At 46.9% G+C, this 15,386-nt stretch overlaps 2 protein-coding genes across 2 annotated transcripts; one reads left to right on the top strand and one right to left on the bottom strand.

Moving 5' to 3' along the window:
• Positions 1-75: 75 nt before the first annotated feature.
• On the bottom strand, positions 76-3,839 carry LOC120629492 (very long-chain specific acyl-CoA dehydrogenase, mitochondrial). The gene is made up of 6 exons (XM_039898437.1): positions 3,376-3,839; positions 1,702-2,235; positions 1,491-1,632; positions 1,267-1,425; positions 401-1,204; positions 76-312 (listed from the first exon to the last, which is right to left on the bottom strand). Exons 1-6 carry the CDS (start codon positions 3,444-3,446, stop codon positions 148-150), a joined length of 1,875 nt encoding a protein of 624 aa, XP_039754371.1. The 5' UTR covers positions 3,447-3,839; the 3' UTR covers positions 76-147.
• A 1,860-nt stretch (positions 3,840-5,699) lies between these two features.
• LOC120629891 (phospholipase ABHD3) lies at positions 5,700-12,548 on the top strand. The gene is made up of 4 exons (XM_039898971.1): positions 5,700-5,990; positions 6,051-6,220; positions 10,802-11,012; positions 11,730-12,548. Exons 1-4 carry the CDS (start codon positions 5,886-5,888, stop codon positions 12,402-12,404), a joined length of 1,161 nt encoding a protein of 386 aa, XP_039754905.1. The 5' UTR covers positions 5,700-5,885; the 3' UTR covers positions 12,405-12,548.
• Positions 12,549-15,386: the final 2,838 nt, after the last annotated feature.

The raw sequence follows: 15,386 nt of genomic DNA, 5'->3' as shown, positions 1-15,386 counted from the left end.
CGTATTTCGTAATTTCATTACACTTTGTATACATGGGTATAAGATAAATTATAATAGCAAAATGAAACTACCGAATGTTGTGCAAAAATATAATTTCTATTTATAACATATCAGCTAAGGATTCATGCTCCAGTGGTCCGGCGCCCGCTACAGGTTGAGCGGCGAGCGCGACAGCTGGCCACCCGCCTCGGCCACGTCGCGGCCCAGCGCCGTGAGCCGCTCGCCGTGGCGCTGGGCGCGCGGGCCCAGCGCCGCCGCCAGCGCGCCCAGACGCTCCGTGGCCTCCTCCGTCCACGCCTCCGCCATGCGCACCTGCGCTCGGGGGACGCACGCATTAGTCGACGTCGATGTGGTGAAAATGTTAATATTCATTCAAAAAATATCGATCAGTGGAACCGACCTCGTGGTCGGCCGACGGCAGGCCCAGGCGGCGCGCGCGGCTGGCGCGGGACAGCACGGCGGCGGCCGTGTAGGCGTCCACGGCGCCGGCGGCCAGGCGGTTGAGCAGCAGCTGCTCGTCCAGCACGGCGCGGCCGTGCTTGCGCAGCGCCGCCTCCACGCACGCGCCGAACTGCAGCACCTGGCGCGCCAGCTCGCGGGCCGGCGCGCGCAGCTCCGCGCCCACCAGCGCGCCCACGTCGGCGCCGCGCGCCAGCCCCACGGCGCGCGAGGCGCGGCGCCCCGCCTCGCCGAAGATGAGCCCCAGGTGCGCCGTCGGCCGCTCGAAGGCGCGCATGAGCTCCTGCAGCTGCGAGCCCGCGAACTGGATGCCCGTGAGCGCCACGAACAGGCGCAGGATGTCGTTGGTGCCCTCGAAGATGCGGAAGATGCGCAGGTCGCGCAGCACGCGCTCGAGCCCCGTGGCCTTCATGAAGCCCATGCCGCCCAGGATCTGGATGGCCTCGTCCACCACGGCCCACGCCGCGTCCGACGCGAACACCTTGGAGATGGCGGCCTCCAGGTGGTAGTCCTGGCAGCCGGCGTCCATGTTGCCGCTCACCATGTAGGCCAGCGACTCCGTCACGTACTGCAGCAGCGCCATGCGCGCCAGCTTCTCGCGCACGGCGCCGAAGTCGGCCAGGCGCTTGCCGAACTGCACGCGCGTGGCCGCGTGCTCGGCCGCCTGGCGGAGCGCCGCGCGCTGCGTGCCGGCCAGCGCCGCCGCCATGCCGAAGCGCCCGTTGTTGAGGATGTTCATCGCCACCTGCAACAGCCTGCGTCAGCCGCGCCGCCCGCGCCGGCCCGCGCGCCCGCCGCGCCACTCGCCTTGAAGCCGTTGCCCACGCCGCCCAGCACGTTCTCCACCGGCACCTTCACGTCCTCGTAGTACACCTCCGTGGTGTTGGAGCAGCGGATGCCCATCTTGTTCTCGGGCGGGCCCGACGACACGCCGCCGAACGCGCGCTCCACGATGAACGCCGTCACCTGCGGAAGGGCGGCCCGTGAGACGCGGCCGGAGCCCTGCGGGGAGCGGGGGGGCGGCGGCTCACTTTATCGACGGTCTTGCCGTCCTTCTCGACGGGCGTCTGCGCGAACACGGTCATGATCTCCGCGATGCCGCCGTTGCTGATCCAGATCTTGGAGCCGTTGAGCACGAAGTGCTTGCCGTCGGGCGCCAGCACGGCGCGCGTCCTGCAACAGCGCGGCGTGAGGGGGGGGCGCGCGGGGGGCGGGGGGCGGGGGGCGGGGCCGCGCGCTCACTTGATGGAGCCGGCGTCGGAGCCGGAGGAGGGCTCGGTGAGGCAGAAGGCCGCGTACTCGCCGCCCGTGACGCGCGGCAGGTAGCGCGCGCGCTGCGCCTCGGAGCCGAACAGCAACACGCCCTTGAAGCCGATGGACTGGTGCGCGCCCAGCGTGATGCCCACGCCCAGGTCGTGCGCGCCCACCACCTCCACCAGGCGCGCGTACTGCGTGTTGGACAGGCCCAGGCCGCCCAGCTCGCACGGCACCTGCAGGCCGAAGGCGCCCAGCTCCCACAGGCCGGCCAGCGTGCGCTCCTCGATCTGCGCCGCCGCGTCGTTCTTGGCGGGGTCGTTGACCTCCCGGAAGAACTTCTCGACGGGCGGCAGCAGCTCCGCGAGCGTCTGGCGCTGCTCGTCGCCCAGCGCCTCGGGGAACGGGAACACCTGCGCCGGCTCGAACTGGCCGCGGAACAGGTTCAGCGTGAACGAGCCGCTCTGGCGCACGGCCCGCGGCGCCTCCTCCGCGCGCGCCGCCAGCCCGCGCGCGCCGGGGCTGCGGGCAACGGCAAAGGTGACCGAGCTGACTCCAATACTTTCACTGACCAATTATACATATTTGGTCTTTAGTTAAATAATTATCCCCTCAGTGATTGTCTTTTAATGCTAAACAGACACTGAAAAAAGAATTTGAAAGGTAATTTAAAACATCAAATACTGGACTCGACTACTAATAAGGTCCCCTCTCAAAATAACAAATTCAATAGTCAATTGAAAAAGAATATTACAATACATTTATATATTTACGATAAGAACCTAAGTACAATACAAAATCTAGAATTTAATTACGAAATATAATTTTTGCATTGGAATTTATTAATAATTTTTTTATATTTACATATATATATGATATTATACAACAGAATTCTGAACTACTGGAATTGTTTTTTCTTTTTAATTTGTTGATCTTTTAGAGTAAATTTAAGTTTTGACTTTTCTTGGCTTTTTGAGATTTCTAAAATTATTTAGTATTATCAATAATTATCATGACATAACCATCCACCAGTCTATTAATACTTTACAAGAGTACTTTATCTTGTTCATCATTTCAAGTCACTCATTGCGATCAGCAATCAGTGAGTAATTGATCAGAAGAAGTCTATTGCTACATGATACATTGCTTATGACAATGCACATACAGAGGTTACAAAACAAAATAACTAATGTGAATTTGGATATCAAGATTCTTAAAAAACTCTTTAGTTTCAATAAGTTAATGATGTTATCTAGAAAGTTGTTTGCAGCACCCTACTTTCACATTACTTTCACCACAAAAATCATAGAGAAATTTAATATGTTTGGAAAAATAAATAAATTGAAAAGGCACCTATTTATATTTATAGCTATTTTTTAATAAAAGAGTATGGCAAAATCTTTAAAAATTGATTGCCATAATACTACATAGCCTACATAGCTAAGTAACATATTCATATTATGGTATTCATTACATTATATTAGTTTCAACACATTATTTTTCATAATTATAAAGATATTCATGAGGTATCTTCAGCGAGAGCATATTGCCTATTTCAATATATGTATTTCTGTTATTGAGACGCCCTAGATGCATGCGCCGAGGCCGCGGCGCAAAGTCCAAGGCCCGCGCCCGCGCGTGCCCTTTGGCCGACGCACTCACCTGCGCACCGTCGCCAGCCTGCGGCCCCCGAGGCAGCGCCCGGCCGCCGCAGCCAGCTGGCTACTCTTCATCTTCTCCGCTTGCGAGTTACGACTCTCAAATTTACTTTAACTCTGGGTTAATGTTTTATAATTGACATATTTATTAATAGAAAAGTGGGAACGTAACGGCAACTTATATTTAATACTTGTAGGCTTAAAAAATAAGTGCCTATCTCTAAATGAACTAACTACTACGAACTTTCAAGAACAGTACCATTAACAATTACTACTGAAAGTAAAATGTAAATAATTATTTTTTCTAGGTCGGTATTATGTTATGTCAAATTCAATGTTCGTTGATTCGCTCATCGTTTTGCTTGTCACATTTAGGATCACAGATTAGATACTAGTTAAAATTTCGGATGCCAATTTTGGCAGCTCACAGGACGATGCTATAGAGGCGTAGACTGAGTAATACATAGACCAAGGAACTGTGTAACCGCGACTGAGATGGAGATAACATGACGTAACGATGACGTCACATGACAAGGTTTGCGTTTAATGTTGCCATTTAACTGCGCTCCCCTATTTAGGTATTAGATGAAATCGGTTGAAGTTGAATGGATTTTATTTTTTAACCTAACCAATTGATGAATTTTTTAATGAGTAAACTGCTGAGTTTATTGCCGGCTTATTCTCGGTTGAATCTGCCTTCCGAACCGGTGGTAGAGTCAATACAAACAGACAGACTACCTACTTGAAAAAAAAATAGTTCTGAATTTAACATACCTTTTTTCTAGGTGCTAGGGTTGGAAAATGTGGAATAACAACACGTGATGACTCTTGTGACACTTTATTCTCCTCTACAATACAAGGTGCTAGAACACATATATAATAGCAAAAGTAAAAACGCATTATTGATTGAGAAACAATGTCAATTTTGTGTAAAAATTTCTTACTTTTTCTGTTTTTTCTGACAATGCTTTTGTATATTTATTTATATAAATATACAGACTTGAAGATATTTCATAGTGATAGCTTTTATCAAAAGGATTATATTATGATCCTCTAGGGGTGAATGGTCATATGAAATACCATGTTCGTAAAAACTGTTTTCCCAAACATTTACACAGACATTGATATATTAACTGTTGTAGTAGTTTGTTTATTCTTAATTTACTACCCAATAATGCTACATTATGCTTAAATACTTTTTCAGCAAATTTCACAAACTGCTATTACGTCGTTTGAAAGATATTGCAGACCATCTTTAATAGTAATAGTACTTAGTGCTAGGGTGAAAAGGCGGCCTTATCACTAAAAGTGATCTTTTAAAGGCAACCTAAGCGTACGAAACCGATAAAAAAGTGGAAAGCGGATGGTGCATAAGGTATGTTGCAAAAAAGTATAATAAACTTACATGAACATACATACTACATTTACATATTAACTACACAAATACCGATATAAATTTGTATATACTATAATAGATATATATGATATATATTTATGCTATTATAAATTAACATAATACTCAATTACATAGATAAGAAACTTAACTTTTTTATGTGAAAAAAGTAAATAAATACAAATAATTTACTAACAAATATGATGACACCAGGAACTGTCAGTTTGTTTAGCAACTAAAGTTGCCGACCTTGAAAAACCGGTTACGCGATAAGGGACAAAAAATAGGATAGCTGCGTCTCTATTTATTAGTAACTTTTTATGCTCTCTTTCGAGTGCGAATGAGAGAGGAATCGTCATTGGGTCTATCTTTATCACTCAGTCTACGTATAGACAATAGAGGTCAGAGGACGAAGCCTCTCTACAGTACGCTGCCAATTTTTTTATTTATAACTTATAAGGTCAAGCAGGGCCCGCTTGTGTTCTTCTTGCGATAATGCAGGAATTTTAAGTATTTTTTTTTAATTGTCAATGCGACGGTCGCTAATGCATACGACACTCCAGTGAACAATAGAAGTATACGACGCGAGCTATAGTAATTATCTACTGCCGGTTTCGATATTTGTTAAATTTAACATAATCAACCACTGAACTTCACTTTTAGTTTAACACATTAGACACAATATTATTAAGGATACTTTCTATATGCGACTAAGGCGGTTTCGAATAAAGCACGCTTAAAAAGTTGTAATTACTCAATTACAGCGAGCTATAATCCTTTCCACAGGTCGCAGATTACGTGTGTACTAATTATACTTACGTTCCAAACATTTTACTGAGGATAGTTTTCACAACAACACTCAAGCCTAAATTATAAGACTGATTTGGCTGTCTGGTTCATGATCTTTGCTAGTCCTGAAGGGAACAAATTAAAAACAACAGAAAAAAAATTACAATTGTCAAAACAAATAATCAAAATTTCTTAGCAGTTTTCTTGATTCCGTCAATCGACCAATCGCATTAGCCTGTGATATTCGTATCTTAAGAACTAGCGATATGATAAATTTAATTTATCTAACTTTTTTATGATTAAACTGGTCGCCGTAAGCGCGTGTGCTCAGAATGCATGGGGTATTTTTGTACATATTTGAAATAAGAAAAGATTTTCTAGTATGTTTCTCGCTGTCAGTGCTGTATTTAACCTACTATCTGGTGGAAGTGGTCAAGGTGAGGCCGACCCACGCGCCTGTGCCGCGCGGGGGCTGGCTGACTGACGTTTGTTTGCAGAGGCCGGTGCTGCACTGCCGCGAGGGTGACTTCCGCGAGCTACTGGAGGCGCGCGTGCCGCTGCTGCGCGAGGCCTACTGGCCCACGCCGTGGTGCGTGGAGGCGCGCCTGCAGACCGTGCTGGGCTCCGTGCTGCGCTCGTGCCTGCTCGCCCCGGTACACTACCGCCGGTATTGTTAGCGTTGTTGTTCTGTACCCACTTCCTTATGCGACGGCGGTGCACCACACACTGAGCCCCGTTTGCTACAAACTGCACAGATAGACAAATCTGTGTAGTGTCACTCATATCTTGCTTATGCCTTGCATGCCACAAGACCTTCCAAAAAAGGCCCAGTATATTGACACATAGTCTTGTAGATATGTTGCTTATGATTCTAGTGGTTACTTGTATTTAATAATATTATGCTATGTTGTAATGCCAACTAGTAATGTAGATATGATCTTTGAACAACAGTTTTATGCCAATGTGGAGTGTGTCAGTGGTTTTCCGATGTGATAATCCATTATTGATTGTTATCGATTTCTACAATATCTCCCATATTGGTATTGGAGATTTTACTACTACATTAATGTGTGTATGAACTAGCTGTGCCCTGTGTAAAGATATGGGTTGAAGCATGCTGTATGATTTTATATAGTAATAGCGTAAAAAAATCATAGGGGCATCTGGTCAGATGTAACAAAGCTACCGCTGCTGTGTGATTTTTTATCTCTATCATTTATTCTTTTTCTTTTTTTTTTTTTAATATAACTAAAAACACTTAAAAATTTATAAAAAAAAAAAAAACTTCCACCCTCCGGTGGTCAGGGCTCCAGAGTGAGGAACCTCCTCACAATACGCGCCGTTTCAAGGATTACTGCCTTCTGAATCCGACCCTTGATCCAACAACCAAGCAAAAGCTTCTTAAGATGTTGGTCGAAGCTTTTCGCAAGAAGTCCATTGACTGAAACGACGATCGGAACAACAACGGTCGACTCAACATTCCACTTGGCAGTAATCTCGTGAGCAAGGTCCAAGTATTTAGATACTTTTCCCTTTTCAGCTTTCACCAGATTATCGTCATGTGGAATAGTAATGTCAACAATTATTGACTGATCGATCGACTAGCACTATATCAGGTCTATTAGCTGTAATATACCTGTCAGTGATAATCGTTCGATCCCAGTAGAGCAATGCACTGCTATTTTCAAGAACTGACGGCAAGTCGTACCTATCTCAAAATCGAAAAGGCCAAACCGAAGAGCAAGTTGTTGATGAACTATCCTGGCTACTTGATTATGTCTGTGCAAGTATTCGCCGTTAGCAAGATGAGAACACTCGAAAACTATATGCCTGAGGGACTCCCCAGGACGATGACACGCTCGCCATATGTCTAGAGTGCCATCTTTCATAATGTGTTTCCGGTAGTTTCTCGTCTTGATGACTTCGTCCATAATTGCACAGACAAAACCCTCGGTTTCCCCAAATAGGTCACCGAACTGTTACCAGGATACATATGCGATTTGATCTACATCTGGTCCCGACAGGGCCTTGTAGAATCTGCCATGCACCTCCTTACTCTTCCATACCGCGACACGATCTGTGTTGCTAAGTACTTTTGGCTTGCGCCAGTTCTCTTTGCCAAGGAATAGTGGAGTAAAACCCTTATCTACTGCAACTACATCCTTACACATACCCACATTCATTCTAAGAAAATGATCTCTAAGATTGCACACCTCACGATTATGAAGGTTCTTGGCATTCAGAAGACCACGTCCTCCACATTTGCGTGGGATGTACAACCTCATTACAGAGGAATGTGGGTGATGCATACGGTAAGCCGTCAAGTCTCAGTTCAGTTTGAGTCCACTTTAGAATGCCAAAAGTGTATATGAGTAAGGGCATGACCCAGCTATTAAAGGCACGTACCTTATTACCACCTGATAAAAGACTCTTTAGTACTTTTTGTTACTCTGTAAATATTATTAATGTTTTTCCAATCCAAGTATTCCTATTCCAATTTAAAAATATTAACAATTGTGCACACATTTTACATCATAATACCAACCAATTGTCATCCACTGCTGGATATAGGTCTTTTGTAGGGAGTTCCAAATACCATGGTCTTGTGCTGCTCTGTTCCAGTGTACAACAACCATGAGGATTTGTATAATAATGAAATATATTTCTATAAAAAAATTGGTTGTCTGTAAAGTCGGCTTACTGACGATAGTTGAACGTGACAACGTCGTAAGAAAATACTGATGGAATGGTTGCATTTTTTTTTTTTGTTTGATAGATATTATCGTTGCTATAAACAATTGACACCACATTCACTTTTCACTGCACTTCATCCTTGCCGAAAACATGTAAATGTATTATTGTATAGAAGCTGTCCACGCGGACGCATCGCTCACTCAAGTAGGAGAGAGACAGATTTCGAACGCGGAGGCCGTCTTTGCTAGCTCGCTCTTTGTCGCTCGTTCCGCGCTTTCGCTTGCACTTCATGCCTTGAATGGAACGCCTCAGAGCGAGGTAACGCCGCATACGTCATGTTTTTTCGTGCATGCAGCCGGCTCCATCGAATTATAAGACGTTGTCACGTCAAAAACCGTTTTATTATGAATAAGGATATCTCACATATATTTTATAACATTTGCAGTATTGTACAGTATAACAAATATTGTACAGGCAGATTTATCCAAAAAATAAACTTTTCCTTTAGCAAATTATTACTAATATTGGGTAAAGTGTTGCCTACTAGCAACATGAAATATGTTTGTTGGGTTGGTTAGTGCTGGGTGAGCAATATTACCCAAGTTGGTTAATGGTTTGGTGACAAGATGAGCTTTCCCTCAAAAGGCAAAATATCACTTCTGCCCTAGTGAAAGAATGTAAGTATACATTTAATTCACTAGCTGAGAGAAAAAAAGTGTGTATTACTTGGGTTGCTGGATCAAGGAAATTGGGGCAACGAAAGAGCAGATGCTAGCAGCTATAGTCGTTAAAAAGTTATAGGCCCGTTTTGACATTTGTCATCGCGACCTAACTAGTTATGGAACCATAAGACTCGGGACTCGATACTCACGATAAATCAATTCAAGTTTGTATCAGTACTTGATTGATATTATTATGTATTGTAAAGTGTTCGTTCGTTCAAAGTATTCCTTTAACTTCACAACCAATACGCGTGACTGGCTGTTGATTATACATCCACTTTTTAACATGTTGAAACAGAGTTAGTACTATATAACAACAAACACAAAAATCGAGTCAAATCACTATTTTTAAATTAATGTCCAAAATAGAAGAGCCATAGTTAACGTAATAGTAAACAATATATATATAACAACTTAAACGAGCGCACAACTTTACAAGATGAGGAACGAAAAACTGCGCAGTGCGCGCGGGGACGCTTCAGTCATGTGCCGTTTGGTCAGATACATCAACTCAGACTTTATTGAGAACCAAGCTCATTCTTTGCAGTAAAGATTACTACACAAAATTTATTTTCGATATTCAGTAAAAATATGTTTACAGCTCTACTGTAAAAAAAAAAAAAGACAACGTAATTGTTTTCGGAACGTTTCGCAACAATATAAATTGCATGCTGCTATAAAGTAAGCTCAAAAAGAATACTCGCGATATATTTTTTCATATTATTTGACGTCCCAAAAAAAATTACGTATTTTTTAAAACACCGTATGTAATTGATTTTTACTTTTTCTTTCAGTTTCGTTCCAAGTTACATTCTATGGTCTTGCACAAATGTTAAAACGGGCCTATTACATGTTTACGACTATAGCAATAATGTGCGCAAGTAGTCAATTTTAGGGACCTGACCTACACATTCCATATAACAATACACAATGAAGAAGAAGAAGAAGTCTTTATTGCACAAAACATATACTATACATACTAATACTACATATATATAGTTAAAAAAATTATATTTATATATAAATATCTTTTTAATACATATATATATATAACCAAAAAAATATATGTATAATATGTTTATAATATTCCCGTCAATGGGTATTTGAAACAACATTTGCATCTTTATTTAAACTACCCATTGAAGGGAATATTAAGTATAAACATTATTATTAAACAACATTTAAAGCCCTCACTTCAGGTCTTTAAAATCAAATAATTTGTTCTTAAAATAAACTCTTAAATCTCTTTTTAAATGTCACTTATCGCTGTAAAAAAACATTGGTGACTTTTATAAAAGGTTTAATATATGTTATATATATAAATATCTATATCAATATATAAACTTAAATACATGATACCACTAAAAATACACACAAAATAACAGAGATATTTTACAACATACAGGACATATACAGACAGGAACTAGTCTAACCCTGATTTAGCGATGTTTAATGATTTACTGTCTTATTTCCCCTGGCAACTGATTCCACAGGTTAACCACCTTTACCGTAAAAGAATTGCCATACGCCAACGAACGACTAGCGGGAACGTGTAACGTGCTGTCATTATTAGATCGCAGATTTAAGTGAACATCGCTACCCGGAAAGGTGAATCGCTCTTTTAAATTCGGCGGCGTTTGAGGATAACATAAAATGGAGTAAAAGAGAGAGAGCGTGTAGGTTTGTACACGAACGAATCGGGAGCCATTTTAATTGAGCACGATACTGAGACACATGCAAATTTACGTATGGCGAGAATTAAACGTATAACTAAGTTTCGGAGCCTCGAGCACACGTAAACATAGTATTGTCCACAACGAGCCGGCGCGCAGGCAGGTGCTGCGGCTGGCGGACGGCGGCCAGGTGGCGCTGGACTGGGCGGAGCTGGACGCGCGGCGCGACCGGCCCGTGCTGCTCGTGCTGCCCGGCCTCACGGGCGGCGCGCAGGCGGACTACGCGCGCTGCCTGGTGGCGGCCGCGCGCGAGCTGGGCGCGCACGCCGTGGTGTTCAGCAACCGCGGGCTCGGCGGCCTGCCGCTCACGGTCAGTAGTCCGGGCCACGAGGCACCTGTAACCATTCCATCTAGAGACGGACACTAATTAGTGATATCGGCATATCGGTGCTTTAATAACATGATACCGAAGGTAATATTAGATTTACCGTTACGTAAGTTTAAAGAGTCATCGATTATCTTAGTATCCATATGACGAGCTACGCATTCTTTGGGGCTAGATGGCGATGTGTGTATTGTTGTATATTTATTTATTTATCTCTATTAAATAGTCTATGTCCAATTCTGTCAATATGGTTAAATGTTGCACTGGCTATTGATTGGATACCGGCTAATGGCCTTTTCATACAATCTTGATTTTCATTAGTACTTCCAAATATACTGATGCGAATGAACTGTGCAATCGTTCCATTTATCTATCCACGATAAGGCGCACGGAATTTTAATATAATTATATAAAAAATAGCCTCGTCGCATCATCCCCGTTAGGTATTATTTTAACAGAAATCTTACAGCTATGATTTAGTTGCAATCGTGCAGAATTTTCACCAAATTTAAAAAAGAAGGAGGAGGTCTCCATGAGGTTGTATTTTTTACGTTTGTCATGTCGGAACTTTGTCATTTATTAAAATGGAAGGAAGGATACCGTCTCGAACGCGAGTAACTTTATAAATCGGTGTAGTAATGGCCGAGTGCCGAGCTAACATAAGACGTACGACCGAACGACTGAACGTAGCGCGGTGCGCAGACGCCGCGGCTGTACAGCGCCGTGTCGCACGCCGACCTGGCCGAGGTGCTGGAGGCCGTGAGCGCGCGCGGGGCGCCGCTGCTGGCGGCCGGCGTGTCGCTGGGCGGCCTCATCCTGGGCAACTACCTGTGCGCGGCGGGCGCGGGCGCGCGCGTGGCGGGCGCGCTGGCCGTGTCGGCGCCGCTGGACGTGGAGGCGGGCGCGGCGTGCCTGGACGCGCCGCTCAACGCGCCGCTGTCGCGCCACATGGCGCGCAACCTGCGCGACACCGTGCGCGCGCACGCGTCGCTGCGCCGCGCCTGGCCCGGCGTGGCGCGCGTGCGCAGCGTGCGCCAGTTCGACGCGGCCTTCACGGCGCGCCACTTCGGCTTCGCGTCCGCCGAGGCCTACTACGCCGCCGCCACGCTGCGCGGCCGCCTGGGCGCCGTGCGCGTGCCGCTGCTGTGCCTGCAGGCCGCCGACGACCCGTTCCAGCCCGCCGGCGTGCTGCCCGCGCGCGAGGCGGCGGCCAGCGCGCGCGTGGCGCTGCTCGTGCCGGCGCGCGGCGGCCACATCGGCTTCCTGGACGGCTGGTGGCCCGCGCCGCCCGCCACGCCGCCGCAGAGCACGTACCTGGCTCGCGTGGCGCGCCAGTACTTCGGCGCGCTGCTCGCGGCGCCGCTGCCGCCCGTCTAGCGCCTCTTTCTTATTATCGAATATTATATCGTTATTTATTTGTAAGATATCCTACCGACGGAACGGGAAGCGAGGAGCGAGGGGAGGAGGCGAGAAAAACACCGGCGTCTGTGATGTAGCGTTTATGTACACCGCGGCGGCACGACGCGTCGGAAGTTCGAACATTTCGTCCAAAGAGATAATAATATAGGAATCTGTGATGTCGAATAAAGTATTTACACGCGCACGTCCGTTTTGTATGGTCCCGACCGACGCCGGCGCCCCGGCGCGCGGCTCCCCCGGCCCGCTACAGGCGCGGCAGCTCGGCGCCCAGCGCGCGGCAGAAGGCGCCCACCAGCCGCTCCGCGCGCCGCCGCCGCGCCGCGTCGTCGGCGAGCCCGCCCGCGCCCTCGCCCGCGCGCTCGCCCGCCGCCGCCAGCGCGCCGAGCGCGTCCGCGAAGGCCTCGGCGCGCTCGACGGCCGCCAGCTCGTCGTCGTCGTCGGCCGCTTCTGCGCACGACGGTCGCAGTCACGAGCCGCTCGGCGGCCGAGTGTGGCCCCACGAGCGGAAGTAGCGGGTTCGATCCCCGCCAGTCGGTGGAATATATCCTACTTTCTCTATCCTGCTTATATTATTCTTTCACGCTTAAACAACTACTGAGCGGATTTTGATAAAACGTTACCGTCATATAGGACTGTACGTCAGTTATTTATAAAGATTAAATTGCCCATTGAAGAGTTCGAATATGCTGTAGCGGACGTTCTTCGGATCTTTCATGTGGACGCCATTGGTGCCACTACTTATAAAGCAGATTTTATTTATTTATTTATTTATTTATTTATTTAAGGGACAATCAACAGGTTACAACAACAACTCTTAAAAACTAAACAAAAAATGAAATAACATAAATGTAATATTGTAGACCCACTTAAAGACTGCCACAACTTGCAAATAAAAACTATATTGTTAGTTAGAAGGAGAAAAAACGATTAAGAGAGACATAAGCTAGCTAAACTAACACAAAAAAGAGTAAAGGAAAAAAAATAATAATAATAATAACTAAGTTTAAACAGTACCACCGTATTGCGATAGGAAGTGGTCCTTTAGTTTTTTTTTAAATATAGGAAGACTATCCCCTATTATGTCTATGTCAAGCACTTTAGTAATGCTGTTATACAAAGTTAACAACCTATTAATAGGCGCTGAGACCCCCAGATTTGTTTTCGGGACGGCAGCTTTAAAAGGCATATAATTTTTTACACGACTGAACGGCCTTGGGATTCTGACAGAAACTTTGTAAAGTAGATCAGACGCATCTAGGGCATTATTAAAAAGTCTATATAAAAAACAAAGGTCCAAAGATGTGAAACTTTGTCAGTTTCTCTACGTAATCAAGACGTACAGTTTGGCTGGTGGGATCGACTACGACCTTTCGTTAAGACGTACCGATAAGATTAGAGCACGGCGGTGCGGCAGCGCAGGGTACAGGGTATGACGCAACATAAATACTGTGATAAATGAACAGCCTTTACAGCTAATCAAGCTTTTTCTGTAATATCCTTTTTAGAATTTTCTTACAACTTATAATTGTACAAAGCAGGATATTTCTCCACCTCGGAAATAAATTAAATATTAAATGAATAATTGATTGATCTGCTTTCCTGGAAACTGCAGCAACTTTTGTAATTATATTTTTATAATTGATAATTGAGAAAAAAAGTATATTTTTCCATCTCCGAAACCAATTTAAAGTTAAACAGTTGATCCACCGCGCAGCTGGTGTCGCGAGCTGTGTACGAACTTGTATGACCTCGGCTCTGGTCGTCGTTTCGAACTTTACTTGACTTTTGGACGATTGCGAACACGTCCGGGTGATGTCACAACAGGCGTTGTGTTTGTATGTGTAATTGTAATTGGGAAACATTGTAGTTATATGATCATCAGGGTCGTCAAGGACGTGTTTCAGCACTCCAGACGAGAAAACAATGTATTAAAAAAAAATAACTATGGCATTTGATTTCTTATGAAACAAAACATCTTCAACTAGTACTTCAAAGAATAAAAAGTATATCAAAACTTTGGAAGCTTAATCTTTGAAATGGGTCACTTGACGAGTTTTCGTCACAGAATATTTTTTTGATTGTAATAGTTCTTGCTAGCCGTTTTTAAAAGAATTATCTGGGAATGCGATTTTGAAAAATAAATCACAAAAGTTTGGCATTTTGCACACAGTAAAACCCACTTATAGGCTACCACAGCTTGCATTATGTAATGGTGTATCGGTAGTGTGAATGGAGCCCAGCGGCACGGGCTCGTAGCACTGACCTACGGCTCGGCCGTCGAGGCGCTGCAGGCCGCGCCAGACGTGCGCGTGGAGCGCGTCGCGCACGCGCGCCACGCCGCACGGCTCGGCGGCGCGCTCCGCCAGCGGCACGGGCTCGTAGCCGCACGGCTCGGCGGCGCGCTCCGCCAGCGGCACGGGCTCGTAGCCGCACGGCTCGGCGGCGCGCTCCGCCAGCGGCACGGGCTCGTAGCCGCACGGCTCGGCGGCGCGCTCCGCCAGCGGCACGGGCTCGTAGCCGCACGGCTCGGCGGCGCGCTCCGCCAGCGGCACGGGCTCGTAGCCGCACGGCTCGGCGGCGCGCTCCGCCAGCGGCACGGGCTCGTAGCCGCACGGCTCGGCGGCGCGCTCCGCCAGCGGCACGGGCTCGTAGCCGCACGGCTCGGCGGCGCGCTCCGCCAGCGGCACGGGCTCGTAGCCGCACGGCTCGGCGGCGCGCTCCGCCAGCGGCACGGGCTCGTAGCCGCACGGCTCGGCGGCGCGCTCCGCCAGCGGCACGGGCTCGTAGCCGCACGGCTCGGCGGCGCGCTCCGCCAGCGGCACGGGCTCGTAGCCGCACGGCTCGGCGGCGCGCTCCGCCAGCGGCACGGGCTCGTAGCCGCGCCGCCGCGCCCAGCCCGCCAGCGCGCCCGACGCGTGCGCGCCGCGCGTCAGCACGAGG

This window comes from Pararge aegeria, chromosome 2 (genome assembly GCF_905163445.1).
Source record: "Pararge aegeria chromosome 2, ilParAegt1.1, whole genome shotgun sequence".
Taxonomy (NCBI): domain Eukaryota; kingdom Metazoa; phylum Arthropoda; class Insecta; order Lepidoptera; family Nymphalidae; genus Pararge; species Pararge aegeria.
Note: the sequence above shows the minus strand (reverse complement) of the source record. Positions and strands in the feature narration are given on the sequence as shown.